The following is a 23510-nucleotide window of genomic DNA, read 5'->3' on the forward strand; positions in this document are numbered from 1 at the left end:
AATTAATTCATCATAGATACCAGAATTAAAATTTTGTATTTGCGCCACATGCACGTTTCTTCTTCAAAAGATTCATCAGTGATGCTTGAATAAAAAAGAATTAAAAGACCAAATAAAGTACGCAGTTGAAAAGCATTGAAGACCACAAATTCCAAAAAGTTTGGCCAAATACAGCTAAGGTCATCTATTCCTGAGGTAGAAAAGCTTCGTGTCTTAAAATTGTTCCATCGTTTTCAGGAAATTCTTTGTTGTACAATTTCCATCTTATAAATCAAATCAAATTAGTTATTATTATTATTAAGGGGTATCATCATCTTTTTATTTATTAAAAACATTAAACATGGACCCTCAGTTCGTTCTTGTATAGCATAGTCCACTATTATGTTAAAATATTTATCACGCTATCAAGTTCTCGATCAATTCTATTGAGTGAAAGATATATTGAACAATGAGCAAAACCCATTTCGTGTAGTATGCTATCAAAGACTCCTACATGAAAAATATAAATTAGTTAGAAAGAGAAATATTATAACAATCTGTGTTATGCTATTTGAAAAAAAAACAAGACAAAATTATTATAGATTATGATCAAGTTCTTTGTAAATAGTATTTTGTTTTTGACGTAGATGATGCAATCGAAATTTTCACGTACAACCAAATGGCTCATGTTAGTTTTGTGTCTGCACCCTTCTGCAGATACGTGGTCTGTAATTGTACAAATGGCTAGCTTTTCCGTGGGTCTTTGTAGGTGTCTTGTTGGTTAATATTTTGTTAAATATACTTGTGTGGTCGACTGTTCTTTTTCCTTTCCTTTTGTCATGGTGCTGTCAGCTACTCATCAGCTTGTAGATAGATATAAGAAGATGTGGTATGAGTGCGAATGAGACAACTCTCGATCCAAGTCATAACTTGTAAAAGTAAACAATAATAGGTCAAAGTCAACATGGAGTTTTGGCTCATACAAAATAAAAAGCTATAAAGGGCCCCAAAAATAACAAGTAACAACCATTCAAACTGGTAAATTAAAACCAGCGGTCTAATAAATATATATATATATATATATATATAAAAAACGAGAAACGAGAAAGACGTATGAACCATACAAACAAACGACAACCACTGATCATCAGTTTTTTTACTAGTAGGACAGGTGCAAACAATTCAAGCGAGTTTTTTTTTAAAGGGAACCAACCTTCGCCCTTACCTGAAACAGTATTGTATTGATCTTTCAATACCCCATGTATTTAAGTTGCGATGAAATAGCTTTTTCAAAAAGTCATCTTTAAGTAACCACTTTTATAGTGCAATTATATATTGAGTTGTGCGGGTTTTTTTTATAGTGCGTATAATTTTAACTTCAATAATTTTTAATCATTAATAGGTAAACATAATGAACCCGTAAGAGTGACCTGTCAACACATTGCAACGGAAGACACAGTGACAGTTTTTCTTAATTGGAACGTTGATCCAAACTATGCCACGAATGTAGTATTTATTGTGTCTTTATTGCGAGGAAAGTCTACTAAGACGTGGAAAACTCTGGGTCAGGTAATATTTTATCTTATTATTTTTGGCATTTGAAAGTTTGCGTTTAACGTATGATGATAACTGATTTCGTTAGTTGCTGATTTATGTACTGTGATTTCCTCCCGATATATTATATATGGTAGCAGTGTGGTATGAACTTTTGCGATAAGTAAAAAAATATGAGACAATTTCAATTTATGTTTTATATGGGATAGAGTGTTTACAGTGCAGCTTGGATCATTAACAACATCTACAAAATCTGTCCGGAAATTTAAGGAGAAATGATTCAGTAACATTATGTAAAACAATTACGTTGACATCTTTAGAACATTTTCTATCAGAAGCTGATCTACTCTAAAACAGGTTTAAAACAATTCTATTATAAATGTATTCTAAAAGTTCTATCCTATAACTATCTTTTATCTATAATTCTTTCCTACAGCAGTTCTATATCTGATCCAATGGTGAATCAATTGCAGATGAAACACGCGTCTGACATACACATTTGTAATCGATGTATCTACTATGAGTTTACATAAAAGAAACTAGACCTGTATATAATATTATAAGAGTGTATACAGTTGGGAATACGTGATAGTATTGTCATTGTCAAAACCTAATAATTTAACGGTAATAAGGAGCTCCTCTACCTAATAGTGTCATTTCTTTTTGTCTTAGAAACGGAAATATAAAAGTCCACACTTCTCAAGCATTATTATCTGGGAATCATTTCTTTTTATTGAGTATGAAATTGGAGATACAGTTGAAGTTGAATTTAAACTCACTGTAATTATTTTTTCTTTATTCTTTATAATTGCTTTTAAATGACTTTTACACTGAAATATATAATCTTGTTCTTGATCATATTTAGAGATCTTCTCGATTTTATATCCAATTATTCTAAGGTAGATCTGTTTTTATCAGTTAAAATTGATATATCAGTTTAATCCCAACCATACATAACTTTGATCTGTTGAAATAATTGCTGAGTATTCATGAATTTTAATAATATGCTTTTTATTTCTTCCTATTTTTTTAGGGTCAAATTCTGTCTTTATACTGGGATTTATTGTTTGACACAAATTCCTATTTTGTATATATAATAAAACACTGAAATGTATACTCAAATTACAGAAAGTACATTACATTGTTATCCATTGGTTTGATGTGTTTGAGCTTTTGATTTTACCATTTGATAACGGACTTTCCGTTTTAATTATTCCTCCGAGTTCGGTATTTTTGTCATTTTACTTTTTTCCGATGAGAACAATTAACACTGCAAACATAGTTTTCGCCTTCAATTATTAATCGAGATAACCATAAAAAGCTGCTGACGCTCATTTTACCAAATATAAGCTAAAAATTAGTGTTAAACAACTTTGATTTTGATGGAAAATCATAAAGCCATTTCCCTAATTGATTCCTTTAATAATTTCATGTTTTTGTACTTAGAGAATGGAAAGAATTGCCACTACTTCATTAGGTCAAGCGTCTCATTTGTCAATATTAAGGAATTCGATGCAAATAAACTCCTCGTAGATACCAGGAACAAAATTTTATATTTACGCCAGACGCGCATTTCGTCTACAAAATACTCATCAGTGACGCTCGAAATATGTTTAACATTCATACAAGTGGGAGGTTTAGATAGCTATAAAACCAGGTTCAATCCACTATTTTATACATACGAAAATGCCTGTACCAAATAAAGGCAACAGTACTAAGTCAGGAATATACATGTTGTTAACCATTCGTTAGTTGTGTTTGAGCTTTTCATTTTGCCATTTGATTAGGGACTTTTCATTTTTGAGTTTTCCTTGGAATTCAAATATTTATATAAGCAATTTGGAATTTTTAAAAAATGTCACCATGACGGTGATAAGATAACTTTTAAAATGCAGTGGATCCTAGATACAACACTAGATTTCATAATTTCAAAATAAAAAAAAATGATATTTAAGGTAAACATCACTGGAAAAGGAGGAACACATGTCCAAAAGTAGGAATGAAAGCTTGCACATATGAATAACAAGGTTGAAGACCTTTAGCTGCTGAACATAAATCTTCTGTTTATGTACTTCATAGTAAAACTTCACATAGTGACCTTATCAACATTGTATCAACATTGAAAAACGATCTTAATAATTACATGAAAAAAAAACTATACAGAACTTAAATGCAGAAAAAAGAAAAAAAATATAGTCTTCTTTTAATTTATAAATTGGTGAATTGGTGTTTATCGTACAAAATAAGGACACAAAAGAAATAGAACTATTACGTTTATGAATACCAAAGACAGCAGTAAAAGCATAAGAAAATCATCAATAAATGGATATTTTTTAGAAAATAGTCATTTATTGTAAGTACTTAAGTAAGTCATTCTTCGTTAGATTGGGAAAAATCTAGACTGTTTCGGAAACAATATCGGTTAAAATATCTTCAAGAATAGTTACAACTACCTATCAAGTGGTGTTTCGGTGCGTCTGTATGATTTTGCCATACTCTATGATTTTCCAGTAATAATGATACTGCATTAACAGGAGTTCAGTAAGTTCCGAACGAAACACCAATCATCTTGTTTAAACTTCTTCTCAAATCGAACATAGATATTAGACAAAAATATATAGATTGAACTAAATCGGTCAATTACTGTATGTGGTTTTTTGTAACTTATGTTAATTAATAGTCAACTGCAATGAATGCATCAAACATAACAATACCAAATTGATGAAAAGACAATTATATTAAATAGGAATAAAGTGTTTAATTTTATTTGATTTTTTTTTGTGTTTAACGCTACTGCCAGCACTTTTGGTTATTTCGTGGCGGCACTTTTTTTCGGAGGAAGCAGTAGTATCCGGAGATAACACTGCCCTTCAACATGACAAACGTTAACCCTTGTTTATCAAGATTGGGATCAAACACACTTGATTCAAAATCACTGTAGAGTTTCTTTCTCAACTTACCCTTTAAATTTCTAGATACAAATTTAACTGTACCTGTGGTATCAATTGTATGTTCAATCGGGTGGCTGCGATTATCTTTGAATCGTTCAGTAATATTTTCCCGCTATATTGTATTTTTCCCCAAAATCTCATATTTTTATAATCTACATTAAATTTATAACAAAAACTGACTTTAGGGGAGGGTATTTGGTTCCCATAGGATTGCGATTGTCTTTTGTTCGTCAAGTTTAACATACATATTGTCAGTGAAAAAAATCAAACAACTGAGGTGTTCTTACATGTATTATTGATTATAAGAAAAGAGGGATGAAATAACCTGTCACATTTTTGTAATTGTTTATTTCAAGATCTGTTTTAAAACGCCACTAAAGAAGAGTGTTTCAAATTAAATCTGAAGAATGGATAATAAGAAAATTGATGATAAAATAAATGATTTTAATTTTTAGAAAACATTTTTTACTTTATCTTGCTAGTTTAGCTGAAACTCAAAAACAGTATACGTTGTTTCTAAATTTATTTTATATTCAATTGGTGTATTCAATAGAGTGACAAAGGTTTAAATACTAAAATAGATTAAAACTAACCTATGTTGTAACAGAGGGACGAAAGATACCAACGGGATAGTCATACTCATACATTGAAAAAATAAACTGACAAAGCCATGGCTAAAAATAAATAGACAAACAGACAAATAATAGTACAGAAGACAGTGTTGGTTGACTATAATTTGGGTTTAAAGTGATCGTCAATACAAAACGTATATCAAATTCAAGTATAGTAGTTTATTGGTGTTCACTATCACATGCATATATTCGTACAAATATTGGTAATGGTCGTCTTGGCTAAACTTGGTAAGAATGTTTCAGTCACGTGGTTTTGTCAAAGAAATCAATGTTGTGTCTACAAACAGATGTTTATAAACCCTGTAATAGTAACAGTAGTTTACGTCTTTCCACATCTCATAAATCGATTAAGACGATAAAGTAAGGCAAAAAAAGAGGGAAGAAAGATACCATTGCGACAGTCAAACTCATAAATCGAAAATAAACTGACAACGCCATGGCTAACAAATAAAAAGGACAAACAGACCAACAATAGTACACAAGACGCAACATAGAAAACTACAGAATTAGCAATACGACCCCCACCAAAAACTAGGGGTGATCTCAGGTGCTCCGGAAGGTAACAAGATCTTGCTCCACATGTGGCACCCGTCGTGTTGCTCATGTTATAACAAATCCGGTAAGTAGTCTAATTCGGTAGTTCACATTCATGAAAGGGAAGGGATTGTAGTAACGACGTAAGGAACCTATCCGATATCATTTGTGAAATGGCTATTCCATAACGGTCAACCAACTTGTGATGGCGTCCGTAAAATTTACGAAGGGATGATTTCAACTTCACCATTTGGCAATAAACGTCAAATGAGGAAATAATCGATATCGCTTGAAAAAAAGAGCGATAATGAGTACAGCGATATGATAAACGTCTCCTGTAATATTTACATCACCGCGGCATTATGAAGATAGAAACCAGGATTGAAATTGAATCCATACTCAGTTATTATGTCACAATCGGGAATAGGACAGAATAAGAAACAGTATACGTTTAATCAGCTTAACTTCTATAATTTTACCTATCTATAAATCCAACATCGCGAACAAAATGTTTTAGCGAGTTAAGACACATTATATCGGTCAACCATTCAATCTTTACCGTATTTGATCAGTTGTTATGTAAGGAGCATATCGCTGTTAATAAAGTAACTATGTAGTAGTAGCATGCAAGAGCATAACGCATTAGCTGAGATGTGTTTGTATCGGCAATCATTTATCATTTTGTTTTGTGGGCTAGATAAAAAGTTTTGCTTAATGTATTTGGTCATTCATTCTTATGTTGGGTATAGCAGAAATTAAGGGTAGACAAACGTCAAATTTTGATAGATGTATAAACGACATCACATGATAGTTTCGTTAATTTCTCTAAAGCGGGATTTGAAATTAAATTGATGACACCAAACAGATTCGAACATGGGAGAATTAAAGAATTTAGCAAATGGAATTGTTAAAAGTCAATGTAACAAAAGATTAAAACAATCGCAAACTTGTTAAACAATACATTTTTTTCCAAATGAGTTATCCCGCTTTACATTTCCGACGATTCAGAAAATTTTTTTCTCATTTGTTTCAATGTCAATTTGTAGGAAAATCACATTTTATTTTATTCATTTTGCTATTAATTTACCATTATTTGATAACAGTTCAAATTTATCTTTAATCTAATATTTTTATTTGAAATAATTTAATGATTTGATTTAAATTTGATGCACATTTTGAATACTTAATAATATGAAATGTGTTTTATCTTTAACATAATTTGACTCTCTATCAGTGTAATAATGTAATTATTGAAATAAGTTCCACGAAATCAAAATTATGGACCCGATTTATGATACTTCATTCATTAAAATTTTACATTTTCACAAATAGTGCGATAACTCCAGTATATTTTCCTCACAAACTTTACACTGAAATTTGTACAGAGGTGCTCTCTTTTTATTACGACTTATCGGGAATTAACTGTCAGATAAAAGTAAATGACGCAAACTTGTACCTTCTTAAAACAACACCCTTTACGTTATCGTTTTATGAAACCAGTTTTTTGTACTCGTATGAAGCCGGACAAAATTGATCCGAGCGTCACTGGTTAGTCTTGTGTAGACAAAACGCGCGTCTGACGTATTAAATTATAACTTGGTACGTTTTGATAGCTATTATTCGTGTGTTTCTCTATACGATATGTTCTCCCATTTATTTGTATTGTAGTCCTGTCATGTAATGTTGTCATTTAAGTGTTATATATTTAACATTGCCATAAAAGTAGGAGGCTTGGCTAGCCACAAAACTAGGTTCAACCCACCATTTTTTTTTCATACAATGTCTTGTACCAAGTCAGGAAAAAGGCCATTGTTATATTATATAAAAAAAGAAGATGTAGTATGATTGCCAACGAGACAACTATCCACAAGAGACCAAAATGGCACAGACAATAACATCTATAGGTCATCGTACGGCCTTCAAAATGAACAAAGCCCATACCGCAAAGTCAGCTATAAAAGGCCCCGATATGACAATGTAAAACAACTCAAACGAGAAAACTAACGGCCTTATTTGTATAAAAAATGAACGACAAACAAATATGTTACACACAAACAAACGCCAACCACTGAATTACAGGCTCCTGACTTGAGACAGACACATACATAAATAATGTAGCGGGATTAAACATGTGAGCGGGATCCCAAACCTCCCCCTAACCTGGGACAGTGGTATAACAGTACAACACAAGAATGAACTATAAAAATCAGTTGAAAAAGGCTTAACACATCTGATGGACCAAAATACAAGTGGACGTGGCCGGGTATTGTAAATCCCGTCAAAAAAAGACACTAGGAACAGATCAGAGAGTACTCGCAGTCATCTGAAAGCTAGTTCACAGCCACTAACAACTAATAAAAAAATCATGCATTTAAGACTAAACTATCAATCCGTACACATCTAACATCCAATGGATTTAGTGTAAAGACGTCATTAACAGTCAGAGAAAAACATGACCTTGTGTAATGCCAAGTTACAGGTATCAACAGATTGTAGATCCATGAATGTGTCTATGTATATAACATACTAGTAATATTTAGTTTGCTTTTAATTTACTGATAAAACAAAATCAATATGTATACCAATAAAAACAATATTCAATGATCTTATTACAGTGTTGAGTTGGTAACCTTTTAGAATAAGTTTATTTAAAGGGACGATAAGTTTGTAAGGATCATTTCTAAATTTCTGAGCACGGTTAACAACATTTCCGTAAAAATGAGGATGTGCTATCCCGTTTGAAATACGTTTTCTACAACCAAACTTCAAAACCAAATCTTTATATCTACGGACAAATTTAGTAAAGGTTTTAAGTAATTTATGGTAACGATATCCCCAGTTTAATACATATATTGCGTTCGTTCAAATCAAAAGCGTTACAACAGACACAGGCATAGCGAACGAGCTGTGAAATATAAACACCGTAAGATCGCTATCTAAAAATGTTAGGGAACGAAAAATCGTCCCTTTTATCGTAAATTTTAGTGTGGAGTTTCCCCGTTTAAAACCGAAATATCTAAATCCAAGATAGGACAGTTATTACCGTATGAATTTGATTTATTTAAAGTTAGTTCCTTTAGGTAAATTTCAGCAGTATATTAAGAAAATTCTCGATTATTTAACGAAAAAAAAATCATCAAGATAACGTTCGTTTCGTTTCTGTGTGTGTTACATTTTATGTTGTGTTTCTGTTGTGTCGCAGTTCTCCTCTTATATCTGATGTGTTTCCTTCAGCCTTAGTTTGTAACCAGGATTTGTTTTTTTTTTCTCAAACGATTTATGAATTTCGAACAGCGGTATACTACTGTTGCCTTTATTCAAATCATTACAACGGACGTACACATTATGTTAAAGAACACCCGTTACCATAAACTTTGGTGTTAAATTGTAAGCCTCCTTTATTGATATTACCCTCGCATAAATACTGTCAAAGTTCGGCTATTTTTTATTATATTCTTTGCTTAGCCCTGGTCTTTCAAATTTCTATTATGAATGTCATATGTAATATTTTGACAAGTAGAAATATGTGACATCAATACAATGTACACGAATACTGCAGATAATCTCATTATAGATTCCAGGACTAAATTATATACCCACGCCAGACGTGTGTTTCGTCTTCAAAAGACTCATCAATGACGCTCGAATCCAAAAAAAAACTCAAAAAGGCCAAAATAAAGTACGAGGTTGCAGAGCATTGAGGACCAAAATTCCTAAACGTTTTTGCAAATACAGCTAAGGTTATCTATTCCTGAGGTAAAAGGCCTTAGTATTTCTAAAACAAATATTTCAATCCATATGTATGTCGATATGTGTTATATTCCAGATAAAACGAGCAGTTGTGCCTATCCATATGTATGTCGATATGTGTTATATTCCAGATAAAACGAGCAGTTGTGCCTATCCCATATGTATGTCGATATGTCTTATATTTCAGATAAAACGAGCAGTTGTGCCTATCAATGGCTTGACATTTGATACTGATTATATGTTTAGAGTAACGCTCGTTAGTAAAGAGGGTGTCATTGAACCACCAAAAGAGTCTGAATGGATCAAGACTATGAAAGGTATATAACAAAAGTAGTCATGTCTTTGCCTTCGTTCTTTTGTTATTTTATTAGATACATATATATATAAGTATGTACAAAATTACATTAGAATGGTGTGGATTTTTTTCATCGTAATGTTGTTGTTTTTTGTTTTTGTTTTTTTTTGTTTTTTGTTTTCCAACAAAAGAAGACGAGTAGAGGAAAAAATACAGAATTATCACAATAGTTAAAATAACGAAACAATATATTGAGCACAACGAGCCAAATACTGGGAATAAAAGAGGGACGAAAGATACTAGAGGGAGGTCAGACTCATAGATATAAAATAAACTGACAACGCCATGGGTAAAAATAAAACGACAAACAGACAAATAAAAGTACAGACGACACAACATAGAAAACTAAATACTAAGCAACACGAACCCCAACAAAAACTGGGGGTGATCTCAGGTGCTCCGGAATGGTAAGCAGATCCTGCTCCACATGTGGTACCCGTCGTTATGTTATTACAAATCCGGTAATAGTCTGACTCGGTAGGTCACATTCGTGAAAAGGGAAAGGGTATTGTAGTTACGAAATAAGAAACATATTCGATATCATCTGTGAAACGGTTACGGTTATTCTATATTCATAGGATAAAATGCTATGTATAACAGATCTCTGATAAACACAAATTTGAAAATTATTTGTTCATCTAAGCTTTACTAATAATACAATAATAATAATAAGTTTTCGACACCAGATGCAAATTTCGACCACAAACATTTTTAATGTAGCTTAAAACCATCAGGAACATAAAGTGACAAACAGGACAGCAAAAAAGGTTATGGAATACTGTTGATTCATTCAAAGGATCCCAAATTACTTGGATTACATGGGTTAGGATGAACAACGATTTAAATTTCCAATGAAGTATGCACATTATGTATTGCTCTGTATGAAGGCTTTTAGAAAACCTCGAAATCACCACGAAAATACATTGTTTCCTCAATCCTCGAAAATTGGTATCCACGAAAATAAGTGAATGCTCAGTAGCAACATACCTTGGTTTAAAACAGGTTGACATATAAAGTGGTTTTTAGTGTGTAAGTTTAAAAAAAAATTATGTTAACATCCTTATAAATTAAATTAAACTTTAATTTTTCTCAGAATATAAACAACCATTTAAACATTATAAAATTACGGCGGTATTACGATTTATAATTTCCTAAACATTATGAAATTACTGCAGTATTATGATTTATAATTTCCTAAATAACGTTTTCAAAGAAAAGTTTTCAGTTATGTAATATTTCTTACGAATTTTATTGAATTTGATTGATTGCATTTCATCTCATGTCAGTTGAACATGTAGTTATTACTTATTTTTATGTACTCTTTGATTTTTTTTTTTAATTTAACCCTGAACTTGGGATACTTCAAAAAAAAATTAGAAGGTATGTTAGCCGACATATTTATGTCATTTAAAATCAGATCAATTCTATACTATTAATGATGGATAGAAAACTGCATTTTGTGGAATCCTGTTTTATTTGGTCTTCCTTTAGTGCAAGAATTTATTATTCAAATATTTTTTTGTTGATATACATTTCCAATCTTTACAAGTATTATGTGTGTACTTTGATAATAAGTCTAAATCTTTGCTCAGTTCGATGAGTTGAAAAATCACTTTTATTTCTATATACAAAATATTTCACAAACTGCATCATGTTAATTATTTTAATAAAATAAACACATTATATTTTGCGAGTTCGAACCACTCTCATCAGCAAAGATCAAATTCAACCGTTTGAAAGTTACATTTGAAACTTTAAGAACTATTTTTCGAGAACTTTAACTTTACAACCAACTCCCCCTAAGGTAAACTTTTGCGGTCATTTTTTGTACATAAATTAGGCCGTTAGTGTTCTCGTTTGAATTGTTTTACATTGTCATTTCGGGGCCTTTTATAGCTGACTATGCGGTATAAGCTTTGCTCATTGTTGAATCCCGTATGGTGACCTATAGCGTTATTTTCTGTGTCATTTTGGTTTCTTGTGGAGAGTTGGCTCATTGGCAATCATACCACATCTTCTTTTTTATATTTGCCTGAGGGTGTAAGGACCTTTGTTTTCTTAGTCATTACCTAAAATTTGAACGAGGGATCTAAATAATTAACTGTACATGTATATAATAAATCTTGCCAGTACTGAACAATTGGCTGCTGAGCTGATGATTTCCCCGGACTGATACTCCACCGGCAGCGATAACGACTAATACTCAATCTTATACACACTTACACAATGTAATAAGTTTTTTTATAGTTTGAAAATGTATACCATTTTATGATTTATAAATTCCTAAATAACGTTTTCAAAAAATAAATGTAAGTTATGTAACATTTCACCAACTTTATTGAATTTGATTTTCTTAATTTCGTATTGTGTAAGTATAACATGTAAAAAAACTACTTATTTCTATGTACTCTTTGATTTTTTTTTTTATTTAACCCTTAACTTGAGATACTTCAAAATGTAAGGAGGTGTGCTAGCCGAGATTTGATCATGAAGCGTTTTGTCAAAATCAGATCAATTTTATATTATTGACTGCTGAGTTGATGATTTTCCCGAACTGATACTCCACCAGCAGCGATAACGACTCGGTAATAATAATTTATAATTTTCTAAATAACGATTTCAAAGAAAACATCTTTAAAATTATATAATATTTCTTACTCAATTCATTTAATTTGATTTTCTTAATTTCATCTCGTGAATGTCGAACACGTAATTATTGCTTATTTTATGTACTCTTGGTTTGATTTTTTATTTAATCCTGAACTTGACATCTTCAAAAAGTAGGGAAGTGTTTATCTAAAATCTGTGATTTGATCATGGAGCGTTTTCTCGTTTAAAATAAGATCAATTTTATAATATTAATAATGGATAGAAAACTGCAATGTGTGGCTTACTGATTTATTAATTCTTCTTTTCATGCATGAATTTGATATTCACATTATTTTTTTAATCTATATTTCAAATCCTTACAAGTATTATGTGTGCACTTTATCAATTAGTCTACATAATTACTCATTTCAATAAGGTGACAAATCAGTATTAATCCAATTATGTTAAATAATTTAATAAAATAAACATAGCATATTTAGTAAGTCCGAAGCTCTGTCATCAGGAAAGATCAAATCTAACCGTTTGAAAGTTAGGGTTGTGAATTAAGAGCTTTTTATTCAGAAGTGACCTACATTTAATAGCCAACATTAACTCAACCTAGGGTAAATTATGTCTTATGGAGTTGGGACCTTTGTTTGTTGGTCATTTCTTAACGGATGAATAAATAATTAACTATACATATTGTAAATCCTGACCTTATAATCCTGGTACCTTTGATACCTACTGACAATAATAATCAAAACCAAGAATTGAAAAACCCCTCACAAAACCAAAAGACATTTACATCAACAGTTATAAATAAGAAATAAGAAACAACACGAAATCCACTAAAAAAACCGGGAGTGAAATCAGGTGCTCCGAAAGGATAAGAACTGAACCATTAACTACTGGGTTTATGATACCCCCGAACTATCACTCAACCAGCATTTATATCGACCCAGTAAAAGTCCATCATATGCTCACTTACACAATGAAATAATTTTCATTCGTCTTAATTTATATAACATTTCAATACCTGTTCATTGAATCTTGAATTTTCTTGAATTTTTGGAAATTGTTGCAGTTGCCTATTTACGACTGCCATACGAGTGAAAGGTTTCACTGGCTGTAAAAACAAGGTTTAATACACCATTTTCTACCTAAGGAAATGCCTCTATCAAGTCAGAAATGTGAAAGTTGTTTTTCGTTTTATCTGATTTGAATTTTCCTTAGAGTTTGATATTTTTGTATGGTGTTATTATTATGTTGAATTCGGGTTTATAAAGTCTACCCTGTGTATTATTATACGAATTAACAAATTGTTTTATGGTTGACAAGTCTTACAAACTTACAACACAATATATATCTATCCAATTAAAACATTACACATATTTTTATAAGGACTGATGTTTATCTTTCCGTTGTTTTTTTTTAAGGGGGATGACACCTTTCAATATATAGTATTATTCTCCAAGTCAGGAATATGACACTTGTTATTCATTCGTTTGACGTGTTTGAGCTTTAAATTTTTCGATTTGATTAGGGACTTTCTTTTTTAATTTTTTCTCGGAGTTCAGTATTTGTGTGATTTTCCTTTTTGTTATATCTAGAAGTAGATTCTACTTGTCTCATAAACACTCATTGGGTCTCTAAACACATTCAGGTCTTAAAATAACCCTAGAAAAATAGAAGCATATTAACTTTATAAGGATTATGTTTCAGTAATAGAGTTTCTTTCATGTACCATGTCATTAGAGATAACAGTATGATTTTGATTTCCTATAAATACTCCCAAGACTAAGACTACAAGTCTGAGTATTAAAAACAATTCGCCAGCTTTTATTTCAATCTTTTTCATAATAATTTGGTTTATTAAAAGACTGTCACGCACATCCAACTGATTTCAAACATTTCCTTTATAGCAACGGACACTTTACACAGACCATCACAGGCCAAGATTGACGGACAAAAGGTCCATAATGGTTTGGTTAGTGTTTTATTGAAATGGAATTCTGGGAAAGGTACAAGATTTATTGTGTTAGTTATAATAATGAAAATAAAAAAGGTTTAAGATATCATATGAAATAAAACGTGACGAAAAACTACTATTAACGAAAAATTGAGATTCAATCAACAAGAGTAACATATAACATGACAAGAGAGAAATATCAAATATCGTCTCCTTTAAATGTAAAATAAAGCCTTACCATACCAAGTATAGATACATGATACCCGATATTTATATTACAGACCCTCCATGTTACTACAGACTTCATTGGATGACAAATAATCCTCTGTTCTCCGATTACAGTAGGGATGAACTAACAGTAAGTAATTTATTGATATTGCAAAGACACATTTTAATTATTTGTTTTGATATTATTCGATCATATCATTGTAACGACTATTCAGGGAAATTTGTTCATATTTCTAACTTTAAAATATAAAAAAAAAACATTTACGCAACAAGATAGTAAGAGCCGCAAGACATTTAAAAATAAGATTTTCTGATTTTTATTTCTAGCTGACGATACACCAAATGAAAAAAAAAAACGTTTTATTCTCGTCGTCCGAATAATCTCGTATGTTAAATACAAGTGCTGTACAAGTAAAAAAAACATAAAAGAATTTTCAGTTCTCAATAATCTTTAAATCAAATCTGATATTCTTCCTCAGTCATAAATACCGAACTAAAATAAGAAATAACACGACGGGTGCCGTATACGGTGCAGGAAATGCTTACCCTTCCGGATCACCTGATTTCACTCCCGGTTTTTAGTGGAGTTCATGTTGTTTCTTATTTATTATTTATAACTGTTGATGTAAATGTCTTTTGGTTTTATGAGTCTTTGTTTACTCCTTTGTTTTGATTGTTATTGTCTTCAACTTCTTCTTACTTTATTTTGCCTTTTAGCTTTTTAGTTCAAGCGTTACTTATGGATCAAGGTAATGCTGACGTACAAAATATTTTTGATACGGTTTGTTTTGTTATACTTTAGGCACCACCAATTTCAAAGTACTGGATTAATAATTTGCATTTTGGAAGTAATTATACCTTGCATATGAGTAGTTATTCGAATTCATACTTTAACACCGGAAGTGCGGAGATAGTAGTTTGGTTTGTTACTGCGGACTGTTTGGATGCTACAAACTATGATTATTATGTGTGTGGTAAGTATAATTACAACGTTTAAGGATAATTATAATTGTATATCACTGTCGTTTTGTTGGCTATAAAACATCTTTAACTGGAATTCAAGCAGTTTTGGTTTTTTGTTCAAATGTTTTTGGGGTTTTTTTTATTGAAAAAGAAAGGTTTGTGTGTTTAGAGCAAATACATGTGTTTCTTCTGGTATCGTTGTAATATTTCAAATTTAGCTACTTAAAACTTATAAATGTAAAGATCTCTTGGTTATATTGTAATAAAACAACAACATTATGTTTATTGATTTATCGATTTTCAAAGCTTTTTGCTAAGCTATACCTTTGAATATATTGTTACTAGTTATATGAAATGCTGTTACTTTTTTTAAAAGTAGTTTTACCGTACGGTGATATTAAGTTGTTAATTTCTGTGTCATGTTGGTCTCTTGTGTAGAGTTGTCTCATTTGCAATCACAGCACTTCTTCTTGTTTTATATGTGTATAGATTTTTTTTGGTTTCAGCTCCCGGCAGACCCAGAAACGTCACAGGTGATATCATTTTAAAGCCAGATAATACATCAACATGTTCTGTCAATATTTCATGGACACCACCTTATCATATGGAATCGAGTCCTGAACTGTTCTCCTATTTGATAAGATTATATAAAGTTATTCCAATATACTTAAGCCAATATATTGAGCCTCACCAAGAAGCAATACAAGTCAGTGGGGTTAGTATGTCATATCTGATAAGATTATATGAAATTATTCAAATATACCTAAGCCAATATAGCTGAGCCTAACCAAGAAGCACTACAAGTCAGTGGGGTTAGTATGTTGTTTTCATGGCATGTTTTGAATGCATGAATGTATCATGCATTCAAACCGTGTTGACTCTCCCTCTGGTATCTTTCTTCCCCCTTTTGGACACATTTTGTATGTTCTTTACATACAGAGTCATCAGATAACCATAGTATTGGAAATAAAGAAGTCATTGGAATTAGTTAAACATATTTTCACTTGTTGCTTTATGTATGCATGAAGATACCAAAGGGTCAATTAAAATAATAATTTAATGAAAAAGATAGAAAAAAACGACAACATCATAGGCGGAAAATAAAAACGAAAGAAAAGACAAATAAAAGTCTACAGCATTACTAAGAACATTAGTTTTGCTGTATTTGATGCTTTATCATTCTTCGGGAAGAGGACGATAACATTAGGGCAATTAATGAAAGAGAAAGACATGAATGGAATCTACATACATTGTAATATACTTGGTCATTTAGAAAAGGACAAAACAGAGAGCGTATACTTCAAATATACTGATTAATGAAAAGTTAGTGAAATAATTTTCCATAAATAATGCAATTAAGGGAAAGTGTTTGAGACGAATAGGTAACGAGATAAAAGGAATCATTTTGTACTTTTTCATAGGATAGAAACTGGATTGAAATTAATGATATCCAATGGGATTACAACTATAGTGTCAGTGTACAGGCAGTATCTACCAAAGGTCATAGTAAACCAGTAACACTTATAGTAACTAATGGTATGTTATGGCAGCCTTTATGTAAAGTCATATTTGTTTGATGGACAAATGCATCAAACAGATATCATATTGCAACACATTTTTGAAATTTATAATATGAAAGACCTGATTTATTATATATAATATAACAATAAAACAAGATGTGTCAAAGCGACACGAATGGCCCGTCTCAAAAAGTTGAAAAATCTGCAATTTTAATAACACATGTGGACACAAACATGATGGTAGTCTCACATATCAAGAATCAGCTCAAAATCTGGAGGTGAAAAAAGTCCGCATAACTGTGATTTTCATCAATTTTCAAAGTTGTAAACCCATAATTTTGGCCAAAATTAGCGGAGCGGAACAAAACTTAAACTTGATCTGTAACTCATCATGGTAAGCTCACATACCAAAAAATCAGCCCAATATATGAAAGCATTTAGAAAAAAGGGCTGTATAATTATGATTTTCAAAACATTTATCATAGTCCAAAGCCCGAAATTACAGCAAAAATTAGCAGAGCGGAACGAAACTTAAACTTGATCTGTAACTCATTATGGGTAACTTGCATACCAAAAATCAGCCCAATGTTTGACAGCGTTTAGAAAAAAGTCCGTATAACTGTGATTTTCAACAATTTATTAAAGTCCATAGCCCGTAATTTCAGCATAAATTAGCCCAGCGGAACAAAATCTAAACTTGATCTGTCAATCATCTTCGTTAACTCACATGCCAAAATTCATCCAAATATCTGAAAGTGTTTAGAAAAAAGTCCGTATAACTGTGATTTTCAACAATTTATAAAAGTCCAAATCCCGTAATTTCGGCAAAAATTAGTGGAGCGGAACGAAACTTAAACTTAATCTGTAACTCATCCTGGTTAACTCACATACTTCGTTGCGGGGCCATGAAAATAATTAACTGACAGTATATTTAACCAACGATAAATATCGGATTATAGAATCCTGTCAAACAGACATATACGGAATATGACGGAATTAAGCAGCACTAAGTCATTTCACTAACATGAAAAAATGACTAAACAGCATACTAACAAACTGTAAAATATATTGTAATAGGTATTGATACATTAGACCGCCATGAGATGAGAAACATAACGCACTAATCTAAAAGTACTAAAAGATACTGAAAGCTAGTATTTAGTTTAATTTCAACTTATGAAAAAACAACTTTTCCAAATGTATTCCATAAATTTGGTGGTAAGCAAACAGACACGTTCATAAAAATTAAAAGAACAATAGAAAAATTATTAATTTGAATGCAAAACTTTTTTGCAGTGTTTGGTACATTGTGTATATCACGTGATTGTTATATTTGTAGAAGGTTGTCAGCCGTCTGTAGCATTGGAATCTACTGCAACAGCAGACGATAAATCTAATTTAAATTTAATATTTGGAGGTAAATATTTCTTATGATACGAGTATACTTTTACATTTCTTTCTCAATTTCTTTGAGACATGATACAAATATAAAACAAAACAAAACGTTTCAAATTAAATGAAAACCAAAACAAAAAATTCAAGGACCATACTATTTATAATCGGAAAGCGACAAAAATTAGACTTAGTACTTGGTGTGCCGGATACAATTGGTTCCTTTAATGTCTTTTTATGCTCCACGAAAGTGTTACAATGGTCTCATACCCACCTAGTTCCATTGTAATAATTTGTTTGTTGACGATCGATATTCAACAACATTTCTTGAATGTCACCGGAAAATGCTAATAAATGTAAATATAATATATAAAAAAGATCTAGATGTGGTAGTGTTGCCAATGAGACAACTCACCACAAGAGACCAAAATGACACAGAAATAAACAACTAAAGTAGGTCACCGTGTATATTATATAATAACTTCTTTATAAATATCTCAAAAACCCTATACTATCTATTTCTGATATTCTGTTGGTAAGATAAATACATATGTTCTATAGTCATAACGAGTAATTTTCTTATTGATGTTTTGGTATTTTATATTCAATATTTTGAATGTATTGTGTCCACGCTTTACAGTGTATTTTACTTTTAGTATCCGCTGGTTTGTTGTCTTTTATACAGTGTATTTTACTTTTAGTATCAGCTGGTTTATTGTCTTTTATACAGTGTATTTTACTTTTAGTATCAGCTGGTTTATTGTCTTTTATACAGTGTATTTTACTTTTAGTATCCGCTGGTTTATTGTCTTTTATACAGTGTAATTTACTTTTAGTATCCGCTGGTTTATTGTCTTTTATACAGTGTATTTTACTTTTAGTATCAGCTGGTTTATTGTCTTTTATACAGTGTATTTTACTTTTAGTATCCGCTGGTTTATTGTCTTTTATACAGTATATTTTATTTTTAGTATTAGCTGGTTTATTGTCTTTTATGCAGTGTATTTTACTTTTAGTATCAGCTGGTATATTGGTCATTATGATTGCCCTGTATTTTACTTGTAGTATCAGCTGGTTTCTTAGTCATTATGTATTTTACTTTTAGAATCCGCTGGTTTATTGGTCATTATGTATTTTACTTTTAGTATCAGCTGGTATATTGTCTTTTATACAGTGTATTTTACTTTTAGTATCAGCTGGTATATTGGTCATTATGATTGCCCTGTATTTTACTTGTAGTATCAGCTGGTTTCTTAGTCATTATGTATTTTACTTTTAGTATCAGCTGGTTTATTGGTCATTATGTATTTTACTTTTAGTATCCGCTGGTTTATTAGTCATTATGTATTTTACTTTTAGTATCAGCTGGTTTATTGTCTTTTATACAGTGTATTTTACTTTTAGTATCCGCTGGTTTATTGTCTTTTATACAGTGTATTTTACTTTTAGTATCCGCTGGTTTATTGTCTTTTATACAGTGCATTTTACTTTTAGTATCAGCTGGTATATTGGTCATTATGATTGCCCTGTATTTTACTTTTAGTATCCGCTGGTATATTGGTCAATATGTATTTTACTTTTAGTATCCGCTGGTTTATTGGTCATTATGTATTTTACTTTCAGTATCAGCTGGTATATTGGTCATTATGATTGCCCTGTATTTTACTTGTAGTATCAGCTGGTTTATTGGTCATTATGTATTTTACTTTTAGTATCCGCTGGTTTATTGGTCATTATGTATTTTACTTTTAGTATCAGCTGGTATATTGTCTTTTATACAGTGTATTTTACTTTTAGTATCCGCTGGTTTATTGTCTTTTATACAGTGTATTTTACTTTTAGTATCAGCTGGTATATTGGTCATTATGATTGCCCTGTATTTTACTTGTAGTATCAGCTGGTTTATTGGTCATTATGCATTTTACTTGTAGTATCAGCTGGTTTATTGGTCATTATGTATTTTACTTTTAGTATCAGCTGGTTTATTGGTCATTATGTATTTTACTTTTAGTATCAGCTGGTTTATTGGTCATTATGTATTTCACTTTTAGTATCAGCTGGTTTATTGTCTTTTATACAGTGTATTTTACTTTTAGAATCAGCTGGTATATGGTTCATTATGATTGCCCTGTATTTTACTTTTAGTATCTGCTGGTATATTTGTCATTATGTATTTTACTTTTAGTATCAGCTGGTTTATTGGTCATTATGTATTTTACTTTTAGTATCAGCTGATATATTGGTCATTATGATTGCCTTGTATTTTACTTGTAGTATCAGCTGGTTTATTGGTCATCATGTATTTTACTTTTAGTATCAGCTGATATATTGGTCATTATGATTGCCTTGTATTTTACTTGTAGTATCAGCTGGTTAATTGGTCATTATGTATTTTACTTTTAGTATCAGCTGGTATGTTGTCTTTTATACAGTGTATTTTACTTTTAGTATCAGCTGGTATATTGTCTTTTATACAGTGTATTTTACTTTTAGTATCAGCTGGTATATTGGTCATTATGTATTTTACTTTTAGTATCCGCTGGTATATTGGTCATTATGTATTTTACTTGTAGTATCCGCTGGTATATTGCTTTAATACAGTGTATTTTACTTTTAGTATCAGCTGGTATATTGGTCATTATGATTGCCCTGTATTTTACTTGTAGTATCAGCTGGTTTATTGGTCACTATGTATCTTACTTTTAGTATCAGCTGGTTTATTGGTCATTATCTATTTTACTTTTAGTATCAGCTGATATATTGGTCATTATGTATTTTACTTTTGGTATCAGCTGGTTTATTGGTCATTATGTATTTTACTTTTAGTATCAGCTGGTATATTGGTCATTATGTATTTTACTTTTAGTATCAGCTGGTTTACTGTCTTTTATACAGTGTATTTTACTTTTAGTATCAGCTGATATATTGGTCATTATGTATTTTACTTTTAGTATCCGTTGGTTTATTGGTCATTATGTATTTTACTTTTAGTATCAGCTGGTATATTGGTCATTATGATTGCCCTGTATTTTGCTTGTAGTATCCGCCGGTTTATTGGTCATTATGTATTTTACTTTTAGTATCAGCTGGTATATTTTCTTTTATACAGTGTATTTTACTTTTGGTAACAGCTGGTATATTGTCTTTTATACAGTATATTTGACTTTTAGTATCAGTTGGTATATTGGTCATTATGTATTTTACTTTTAGCATCCGCTGGTATGTTGGTCATTATGTATTTTACTTGTAGTATCCGCTGGTATATTGTCTTTTATACAGCGTATTTTACTTTTAGTATCAGCTGGTATATTGGTCATTATGATTGCCCTGTATTTTACTTGTAGTATCAGCTGGTTTTTTGTCTTTTATACAGTGTATTTTACTTTTAGTATCAGCTGGTATATTGGTCATTATGATTGCCCTGTATTTTACTTGTAGTATCAGCTGGTTTATTGGTCATTATGTATTTTACTTTTAGTATCCGTTGGTTTATTGGTCATTATGTATTTTACTTTTAGTATCAGCTGGTATATTGGTCATTATGATTGCCCTGTATTTTGCTTGTAGTATCCGCCGGTTTATTGGTCATTATGTATTTTACTTTTAGTATCAGCTGGTATATTTTCTTTTATACAGTGTATTTTACTTTTGGTAACAGCTGGTATATTGTCTTTTATACAGTATATTTTACTTTTAGTATCAGTTGGTATATTGGTCATTATGTATTTTACTTTTAGCATCTGCTGGTATGTTGGTCATTATGTATTTTACTTGTAGTATCCGCTGGTATATTGTCTTTTATACAGCGTATTTTACTTTTAGTATCAGCTGGTATATTGGTCATTATGATTGCCCTGTATTTTACTTGTAGTATCAGCTGGTTTTTTGTCTTTTATACAGTGTATTTTACTTTTAGTATCAGCTGGTATATTGGTCATTATGATTGCCCTGTATTTTACTTGTAGTATCAGCTGGTTAATTGGTCATTATGTATTTTATTTTTAGTATCAGCTGGTATGTTGTCTTTTATACAGTGTATTTTACTTTTAGTATCAGCTGGTATATTGTCTTTTATACAGTGTATTTTACTTTTAGTATCAGCTGGTATATTGGTCATTATGTATTTTACTTTTAGTATCCGCTGGTATATTGGTCATTATGTATTTTACTTGTAGTATCCGCTGGTATATTGCTTTAATACAGTGTATTTTACTTTTAGTATCAGCTGGTATATTGGTCATTATGATTGCCCTGTATTTTACTTGTAGTATCAGCTGGTTTATTGGTCACTATGTATCTTACTTTTAGTATCAGCTGGTTTATTGGTCATTATGTATTTTACTTTTAGTATCAGCTGATATATTGGTCATTATGTATTTTACTTTTGGTATCAGCTGGTATATTGGTCATTATGTATTTTACTTTTAGTATCAGCTGGTTTACTGTCTTTTATACAGTGTATTTTACTTTTAGTATCAGCTGATATATTGGTCATTATGTATTTTACTTTTAGTATCCGTTGGTTTATTGGTCATTATGTATTTTACTTTTAGTATCAGCTGGTATATTGGTCATTATGATTGCCCTGTATTTTGCTTGTAGTATCCGCCGGTTTATTGGTCATTATGTATTTTACTTTTAGTATCAGCTGGTATATTTTCTTTTATACAGTGTATTTTACTTTTGGTAACAGCTGGTATATTGTCTTTTATACAGTATATTTTACTTTTAGTATCAGTTGGTATATTGGTCATTATGTATTTTACTTTTAGCATCCGCTGGTATGTTGGTCATTATGTATTTTACTTGTAGTATCCGCTGGTATATTGTCTTTTATACAGCGTATTTTACTTTTAGTATCAGCTGGTATATTGGTCATTATGATTGCCCTGTATTTTACTTGTAGTATCAGCTGGTTTTTTGTCTTTTATACAGTGTATTTTACTTTTAGTATCAGCTGGTATATTGGTCATTATGATTGCCCTGTATTTTACTTGTAGTATCAGCTGGTTTATTGGTCATTATGTATTTTACTTTTAGTATCCGTTGGTTTATTGGTCATTATGTATTTTACTTTTAGTATCAGCTGGTATA

At 30.9% G+C, this 23510-nt stretch overlaps 1 protein-coding gene across 1 annotated transcript in view; it reads left to right on the forward strand.

The window, feature by feature from the left end:
• The window catches only part of LOC143073433 (uncharacterized), a 72438-nt gene that overhangs the window by 35263 nt on the left and 13665 nt on the right, over positions 1–23510 (forward strand). Inside the window, exons 5-12 of the mRNA XM_076248980.1 lie at positions 1382–1548; positions 9588–9717; positions 14267–14365; positions 14595–14671; positions 15344–15515; positions 16011–16219; positions 16926–17040; positions 18364–18441. Of these exons, the coding sequence (XP_076105095.1) occupies positions 1382–1548; positions 9588–9717; positions 14267–14365; positions 14595–14671; positions 15344–15515; positions 16011–16219; positions 16926–17040; positions 18364–18441 (1047 nt within the window). The remainder of the gene's footprint in view (positions 1–1381; positions 1549–9587; positions 9718–14266; positions 14366–14594; positions 14672–15343; positions 15516–16010; positions 16220–16925; positions 17041–18363; positions 18442–23510) is intronic.

Source organism: Mytilus galloprovincialis, chromosome 4, assembly GCF_965363235.1.
Source record: "Mytilus galloprovincialis chromosome 4, xbMytGall1.hap1.1, whole genome shotgun sequence".
NCBI lineage: Eukaryota > Metazoa > Mollusca > Bivalvia > Mytilida > Mytilidae > Mytilus > Mytilus galloprovincialis.